Here is a 9,248-nt window from a genome sequence, read left to right on the forward strand (position 1 = left end):
ACGGGATCCCCAAGGATGGAGGCCGCCCTCAGCCGAGAGATCCACCGCCGGCGCTTCCGCGGTCTCGACGGCTGCCGCCAGGAGGCCGAGACGCCCCGGGAGCTTTGCAGCCGCCTTCACCGCCTGTGCCGCCAGTGGCTGCGGCCGGAGAGGAGCAGCAAAGGGGAGATGCTGGACCTGGTGGTGCTGGAGCAGCTGCTGCCCCTGCTGCCCGCGGAGATGGCGAGCTGGGTGAGGGAGTGCGGAGCCGAGAGCTGTTCGCAGGCGGTGGCCCTGGCCGAAGGCTTCCTCCTCAGCCAAGCCCAGCGGGAAGAGCCGGGAAAGGGGCAGGTGAGGAGGACGGGGGGGGGGCTTCATCCCGGGAGCTCCATGGGGGGGGGGGGAAAGAAAAGATTAGCGATCTAGCTATATCTGCAATAGGACTAAAATATGACTGCAGCCTTTTCTGGAATTACTCACATTTGAATAATTTTTTATTCCTGAGGTAAATGTTTCCTAATTTAACATTTCTCTTCCATTACAGCTCTGTGTCCTTTGTGATGTTATCCATTTATCTCATAATAATCAGTGTTTAGGTTCTGATCTGTGCTATCTGAATCTAGATAAGGGGAAGGAACTGGATTATGTGAATGGCCTCTGATACCCCTAGAATACCACAATAGTAAGAGAAACAAACTGATTAACACACCCTTACAGTTTATCTACTTAAAAACACAGCCTGCTGTTTTAACTCCCATTTACTCAGAAATATAAGTCACATGCAGAGTCCCTGAAGTGTCTCTGATTTCAGTTGGGGAAAGCAAAATGTAAGGAATGTGAACTATCATAGATATTGTCCTTTGAAAATGGATTATAAATCAGGTTGTTCTTCAAATGCAGGAGCCGTTCACAGGGGAGATTTCAACAGAGCTCTGGGGCAGAGTAGATCAATCCCGCTCTATTCAAGAGGTGATTTACAGGAGGACCCAATTCTGGCCACCTTGCCAGGTAGGTGCAGGTTTCTTCTGAGAACAGTAGCGTTCCAGCTCCATCCATTCAGGAGCTGTGTTTAATACCAAAAGCTGAGTCTATGTGGACTTGAACACAGTGTCCACCCACATTTGGCTTTCACGATTGTGCTGGAAATTGAAATGCGACAATTCATAGGCAGGAACCTTTTGTTAGAAATGAAATTTAATTGTAGAAAGAATTTAATATTTCTTAATGCTATTAAGAAAAGTACCTAAAATTGTTAGAAATGAAGCCCATGAATTGAAACTATAACAGTGGGAATAAACATACCTGAGAAGTGTTTATTTAGTTTATTAAATATTTATGCCACCTGTCTCCCTTGTAATATGTCTGTAAGTATACCAAGAAAAATACAGCACATGAAGGATATGCCAGTAAGTCAACACTAAGTGGCTGTAACAATAAAACTGTTGTTCAACCTTGGCTATGTTCAATTCTGCAACCTGGAAGCAACTAAGCCGTGATTTGTTAAGGTGCAACTTCCCAGCCCCATGGACTATGTGGACAAGATGACATGAATCCGTCCTGAATGTTCATTTGGCTCTTGCAACTCTGTGTTTTCCCTTGTGTGCATTGAGACAGAGAACTTTCAACTGTTTCCTGGGATAGTCTACTTTTTTCTCTTTCTAGAACACTGATCCCTTTGAGGAGGTGACTGTGGACTTCACAGATGAGGAATGGAGGCTGCTAGATTCTGGGCAGAAGGCCTTGTGCATAGAAGTCATGCAGGAGGTTACCGTCAATATGGCTGCTCTCGGTAAGGGCACACAGTTCAATTCGCTATAAGGTCGTGGCAGAAACATTCACCATAGAATTAAGAAAGATCCTAGATAGCCCATTGAAGTGACTGAACAGATTGACTGATTCAACACTAATGCTTTAATCTGTGTTTTAGATGACAACATTATTTCTATGTGATGAAAATTCTCCTATATAACAATTTGGAGATATCACATCCTGGCTAGCCAAATGGATTGTACTAAACTTGGAATGCAGATTGGTATGTTTTTGAGTGGGACCCTTCTAAATTTTAATCAGAATATTAATTTTCATTCCCCCCCCCCCCCGCATGCAGATGATGTGTCTGTGAATGAGAACGACAAGGAGGCAATGTTATATCTACTCGAAATAGAGAAGAATAAAATAAAAGTGATCCTTCGCCAGCAGAGGGACACCAAAATGCTAAGGAGAAAACAGCCACAAAATGGAAGGGAGAAGCCATCCACTTTTCTTGGTATTTGTGGCTTCCTATCCAAGCAAGATCAAAAAGAAATGAGAAAAGAAAAATACAGAAAAAAAGAAAACTTGAATTCAAATTACATAACTATGGCAGAAACCAGACGAAAAAAAACATGCATGCCTCTAAAAACTATGGAGAATAACTCCTTCTCTTCTACTTCAAAGAAACCAAATACCTCTGTAAAAACTGGGGGGGATTGCAGTCTGAGCAAAAAGAGGAAAGTCTGCATGAAATGTGGAAAGAGTTTCAGTAACAAATGTCATCTTATTTACCACCAAAGGATCCACACTGGGGAACGACCGTATAAATTCATGGAATGTGGAAAGACCTTTACCCAGAAAAAAGATCTTAATCGTCATGAAAGGATCCACACTGGGGACAGACCGTATAAATGCATTGAAAGTGGAAAGAGTTTCATTAGCAACAGTCTTCTTAATTACCACCAAAACAGCCACACTGGGGAGCGACCATATAAATGCATGGAATGTGGAAAGACCTTTACCCAGAAAGGACCTTTTATTCTTCATGAGAGGATCCACACTGGGCAGCGACCATATAAATGCATGGAATGTGGAAAAAGCTTTAACCAGAAAAGAGAACTTAATCGTCACAAAAGATTCCACACTAGGGACAGACCATATAAATGCATGGAATGTGGAAAGAGCTTTAACCAAAAAGGAGATCTTAATCTTCATGAGAGGATCCACACAGGGGAGAGACCGTATAAATGCATGGAATGTGGAAAGACCTTTATCCAGAAAGGACATCTTAAATGTCATGAAAGGATGCATACAAGGGAGAGACCGTATAAATGCATGGAATGTGGAAAGACCTTTACCCTGAAAGGACCTCTTATTCGTCATGAGAGGATCCACAGTGGGCAGCGACCATATAAATGCATGGAATGTGGAAAGACCTTTACCCAGAAAGGACATCTTAATCTTCATGAGAGGATCCACACAGGGGAGAGACCGTATAAATGCATGGAATGTGGAAAGACCTTTGCCCAGAAAGAATATCTTAAACATCATGAAAGGATCCACATAGGGGAGAGACCGTATACATGCATGGAATGTGGAAAGACCTTTACCCGGAAAGGAGATCTTAATCTTCATGAGAGGATCCACACAGGGGAGAGACCGTATAAATGCATGGAATGTGGAAAGACCTTTACCAAGAAAGGAGCTCTTATTCTTCATGAGAGGATCCACACTGGGGAGCGACCATATAAATGCATGGAATGTGGAAAGACCTTTACCCGGAAAGAACTTCTTAAATGTCATGAAAGGATCCACACTGGGGAGCGACCGTATAAATGCATGGAATGTGGAAAGACCTTTACCCGGAAAGAACTTCTTAAATGTCATGAAAGGATCCACACACGGGAGAGACCGTATAAATGCATGGAGTGTGGAAAGACCTTTACCCAGAAAGGACATCTTAGACTTCATGAGAGGATCCACACTGGGGACAGACCGTATAAATGCATGGAATGTGGAAAGACCTTTACCCAGAAAAGACCTCTTATTCTTCATGAGAGGATCCACACAGGGGAGAGACCCTATAAATGCATGGAATGTGGAAAGACCTTTACCCGGAAAGGAGCTCTTAAACTTCATGAGAGGATCCACACTGGGGAGAGACCGTATAAATGCATGGAATGTGGAAAGACCTTTACCCAGAAACATCAGCTTAAATGTCACGAACTGGCTGAAAATGTCCCCCATCAAAAGGTGTTCTAGGGGCAACTCCTGAACTAGGCTGGCTAAATGAACTTTGGATTCCAAGGATCTGAGCCTTCTTCAGCTTACATTTTATCCTCTGAAAAGGGAAAGGAGAGCTGTCATGCTGCAAAGGATTATGAGCTGCAACCCCCTCCAGTTCAAAAACTGAATAACATTCCAGTGTTCCATGCTTGTTATTTTCCAACTGGAATAATCTGGATGCAGAAATGATCACTGAACAGTCAGTGGGAAAAGGACATCCGGAGAAGAGTTACAATCTCTATTCCTAACAATTTCAGTGATTCACCTAACAAGTGGGGCATGTAAAGTCATAAAATGGGACAATACTCATTTAACAAATTTCTCCATTAGCAACATCAATTTTGGGCTCAATTCTGGTTGTAGGTTGAAGACTGTCTACACACCCACTTACCACACTTTAAATAGAAAATTTGTGCTTCTTTCTCTGCCATTAATCTTTGCACTGTTCTATCCCCTTCTCTCCCTCTCCTTGTCTTAAAGAAGCTTCTCCTCTTCTCCGTCTCTGTGTCCCGTTCTCTTTCCCCATTGGTTTTTTTTCTCTCTCTTTCGCTCCAAAACGTCCCTTTGTATCCTTTCCTCTCCCCCCCTCCTCTTCTGTTTGGTGTAGTTGCAGCTGAGTCCTTTCCCTGAGGCAACTTCCAGAAGGGCCAATCAAATGGAGCCCCACTGGTGATCCTGGGCTCTCAGCAGTGCCCTGGCAACACCGTAGCTCCAACTGACCCTCTCAGAGGCCTGTGTGGTGTGCCACCAGTTCAGCTCATCCCCTGGCACACTTTTCCATTCCCCCCTCCCTTTTTTTTTACACGGCTTTTCAACCCACCGTACGTGTTATACCTGCCTACTGCCAAAGTACCACCAGTGGTACAAGTACAACAGGTTGAAAAGCACTAATTTAAAGAATGGCAGAAAAACATCAAAATATTATTTACTATTTTTATTTGCTGCCTGTCTCGCCACAAGGGGGCTCCATGCTTACAAAGTTAAAAGCAATAAAAAAGAGTGTGTGGTCCTTACTCAGTGTGTGGTCTTCAATGGAACTGCATTTATATGGAGGGAAGTGTGTAATGGGGTGCGCCAGGGCTGTGTTTTAGGCCCAGTGCTCTTCACAAGATAGGCTTAAGATATAGAAGGATCTTGACAGACTTGAACATTGGGCACTATCTAACAAAACGAAATTCAGTGGTGAAAAAATAAGGTTCTACATATAGGCAAGAAAAACCAAATGCACAGGTGTAGTATAGGTGGTATCTTGCTCAATAGTAATAACTGAAAGGGATCTCGGACTCCTAGTGGACCAGACATATCAAACTCCTGACGTCATTTGACGTTGTGTGACATATTGGAGCTTTTTCCCCATTGCCAGCCATGGGGTGGGCGCGGTTTCCTTGTGACGTGTCTGGCCAGCGGTTTGACACCCCTGTCGTGGATGATCCACTTAAATATGACACAGCAGTGCGCTACAGCTGCAAAAAAAACCAACACACTGCTAGGCTTCATTAACAGAAGGATAGAATCAAGATCACATGAAGTACTAATACCACTTTACAATGCCTTAGTACAGACATGTCAAACACAAGGCCCGATCCTGCAACGCCCTGGCCGAGACATGCCCCCAGCAGTGGAGCCACTCTGGCTCCTCTGCCGAGCTGCTCTGGCACGCGGGCTCCTGGGCCACTCGCTGCCGAGGGCAAGAAAGTGGGCAAGCGGAGGCGCCCGGCTGGCCTGGCCCAGATCCTGGAAGAGGTAACTTGCATAAATTTAAAGAGTAGATCCCAGTATAGAGACTTCTGTGATGGTTGAACAACTCATGAGATAGTCCAAACATGACCTACTTTTATGCATTGGGTTTTTTTCTGTGTAAAACTGAAGTTATTTTGCCAATATAGGTAGTCTTTGACTTATGACCACAATTGAGCCCAAAATTTCTGTTGCTAAGTGAGACCATTGTTAAATGAGTTTTTCCCCATTTTACGACCTTTTTTCCACAATTGTTAAAGTGGTTAAATTAGTAACACAGTTGTTAAGTGAATCTGGCTTCCCCATTGAGTTTGCCTGTCAGAAGGTTGCAAAAGGTGATTATGTGACCCTGGGACGCTGCATCTCTCCTAAATATGAGCTGGTTGCCACCTATCCGAATTTTGATCATATGGGTATAGGGATACTGTGATGGTCATAAGTGTGAAAAACATAAGTTTTTCAGTGCCATTGCAACTTTGAACAGTCACAAAATGAAATGGTGTAAGTCAAGGAATATCTGCAATTGACAAAGTCACCACCTTAACTTAGAATTAAAGTCCCACTTTTAAGGTTTATTGTGGGACACTAGAGGCAGGATCTGTATAATGTGTTTAGACATAATGATATTTCTTAGTCTTTAATCATTCGGATTTTTGAACCATGATTTATGAAGTAGCCTGATGGTCTACATGCAGCTAATTGCTCATTTGGTACTTCATGTATTAAATAATCCATCACTTCCCAGAGTGTATGAATCCGGACAGTATTTTATTCATGAAAATTAAATTAAAATCAAAACTTTGCTGGTATGATGCTACAAAACATTAAGTTAGCAAACATGGAAGCCAAGAGTCAGCTGCGCTGAGTGAGCAGCATTGAGCTGGCCACGCCCGCCCGGCAACACCCACTTGGCCATGCCCACCTGGCCACACCCACCTGCCCCGCCCCCGGGCAACCATAATGCTGATGTGGCCCTAAATGAAATTGAGTTTGACACCCCTGCCTTAGTAAGACCACACTTGGAATACTGCATCCAGTTTTGCTCACCACGATGTAAAAACGATGTTGAGAATCTAGAAAGAGTACAGAGAAGAGCAACAAAGTGATCATGCAATATTGGAATTCAACATTCTGGAGGCACAAGCAATAGAACACAGCCAAACTAGAGTCTTGGACTTTAAAAGAGCTATTTTCAATAAATTTAGAGAGACCATGGGAAGAATTCCATGGATGAGAATCCTAAAGGGGAAAACAACTCAAGAAGCTTGGGAAATTTTGAAAAGTGAGATAGTAAAGGCCCAGTCTAGTACAATACCAACAAAGAAGAAAAATAACAGCCCTCAAAAGAAACCAGCATGGCTGCATAAAGAACTCTCTGATAAATTGAAAGATAAAAAGGACAAGTATAAGAATTGGAAAGAGGGGCACATAACTAAGTCAGAATATCAGCAAATAGCCCGTGCCTGCAAAGATGAAGTGAGGAAAGCTAAGGCTCAAAATGAACTAAGGCTTGCGACCAAAGTCAAAAATAACAAAAAAAGCTTCTTTCAACATATAAAAAACAAGAAAAAAGTTAAGGAAATGATTGGTCCATTAGTGGGGGAAAGTGGCAAGAAGGTGACTGTCAGGACCCACCCCAAACCACGTCTTAGGAAGACAAAAACTCTTGGAGTCAGGTTTTGAGTCCAAAAGAAATCTTTACTATGACATGCTCGGTTGTAGGAAATGAGACAGGGCTTAATGGTTCCACGATGTAAATCCTTATAAAGAGTTCCCGGTTTAACCCCCCTTAATCCCCATTTGGTCAGTCCCCCCATCCTTCCTCTCATCCATCTCGTGGGAAAGAGGAAGTTAGGACCCTTTTGTTTATTGCTGTCTACCGTGACAAAAGCCAGATGCTAGCCCCCCCTCTTGTTTCCCCAGTTCAAAAGGCTTCTCCTTTCCTTTGAAATGCCTATTGCCGGTTCAAGGTTCAATACACATCTATCCTCTTCTCTTCGGGAGATGGCAGAATCCATGAGATATGTTTGAAACATTCCATTTATGAATATGATATAAATGGAGAAAGCAGAACTATTTAATTCGTTTTTTGCATCTGTCTTTACACAAAGGGAAAAAACAGTCCAACCTACCCAAACCAGTGCCATAAAAAACAGAATAGAAACGCAAGTTAAGATAGGCAAGAAAATGGTAAGTGAGCACCTGTCCAGCCTAGACGAGTTCAAATCACCAGGACCAGATGGATTACACCCCAAGGTTCTCAAGGAACTGGCAGATGTGATCTCAGAACCACTGAACTATATTTTTCAAAGATCCTGGAGCACTGGGGAACTACCAGAGGACTGGAAGAGAGCTGATGTAGTTCCCATCTTCAAAAAAGGGAAAAAAATAGATCCAGGAAACTACAGACCTATCAGCCTGACCTCAATACCTGGGAAGATTCTGGAAAAGATAATCAAACAACAAATCAGCGAGCACCTTGATGCAAACAAAGTCATCACTAAAAGTCAACATGGGTTTGTCAAAAACAGATCATGCCAGACAAATCTTATTACATTCTTTGACCAAGTGACAAAATTAGTGGACCAGAGGAACGCTGTAGATATAATTTACTTGGACTTCAGTAAGGCATTTGATAAAGTAGATCACAACCTACTACTTGATAAGATAGAAAAATGTGGGTTAGATAGCATTACCACCAGATGGATTCGTAGCTGGCTGATAGGCCGTACTCAGCGTGTGGTCCTCAATGGAACCGCATCTACATGGAAGGAAGTGTGTAGTGGGGTGCCCCAGGGCTCTGTTCTGGGCCCAGTGCTCTTCAATATCTTCATTAATGATTTGGATGAGGGGATAGATGGGGAACTCATCAAATTTGCAGACAACACCAAGCTGGCAGGAATAGCCAATACTCCAGAAGATAGGCTTAAGATACAGAAGGATCTGGACAGACTTGAACACTGGGCACTATCTAACAAAATGAAATTCAATGGTGAAAAAAGTAAGGTTATACATTTAGGCAGGAAAAATCAAATGCATAGGTATAGTATAGGTGGTACCTTGCTCAATAGTAGTAACTGTGAGAGGGACCTCGGAGTCTTAGTAGACAATCACTTCAATATGAGCCAGCAGTGTGCTGCAGCTGCCAAAAAAGCCAACACAGTGCTAGGCTGCATTAACAGAGGGATAGAATCAAGATCAAGTGAAGTACTAATACCATTTTACAATGCTTTGGTAAGGCCACACCTGGAATACTGCATCCAGTTTTGGTTATCACGATGTAAAAAAGATGTCAAGACACTAGAAAGGGTACAGAGAAGAGCAACAAAGCTGATTAGGGGGCTGGAGGCTAAAACATATAGGGAACGGTTGCTGGAATTGGGTATGTGTAGTTTAATGAAGAGAAGGGTGAGGGGTGACATGATAGCAGTGTTCCAATATCTCAGGGGCTACCACAAAGAAGAGGGAGTCAAGCTATTCTCCAAAGCACCTGA

The 9,248-nt window shown here is 43.1% G+C and overlaps 1 protein-coding gene across 3 annotated transcripts; it reads left to right on the plus strand.

The window, feature by feature from the left end:
- Positions 1-435: 435 nt before the first annotated feature.
- On the plus strand, positions 436-5,022 carry LOC310635368 (uncharacterized protein). Of its 3 annotated transcripts, none has more exons than XM_083354221.1 (4): positions 436-484; positions 880-987; positions 1,642-1,768; positions 2,087-5,022. In XM_083354221.1, exons 3-4 carry the CDS (start codon positions 1,735-1,737, stop codon positions 3,991-3,993), a joined length of 1,941 nt encoding a protein of 646 aa, XP_083210347.1. In that variant the 5' UTR covers positions 436-484; positions 880-987; positions 1,642-1,734; the 3' UTR covers positions 3,994-5,022. The 3 variants fall into 3 exon arrangements, with proteins under 3 accessions (XP_083210347.1, XP_083210348.1, XP_083210346.1); XM_083354222.1 differs by lacking the exon at positions 436-484 and adding an exon at positions 491-661; XM_083354220.1 differs by lacking the exon at positions 436-484 and having other exon boundaries at positions 491-987.
- The last annotated feature ends 4,226 nt before the right edge of the window (positions 5,023-9,248 follow it).

Source organism: Vipera ursinii (genome assembly GCF_947247035.1).
Source record: "Vipera ursinii genome assembly, chromosome: 2".
Taxonomy (NCBI): domain Eukaryota; kingdom Metazoa; phylum Chordata; class Lepidosauria; order Squamata; family Viperidae; genus Vipera; species Vipera ursinii.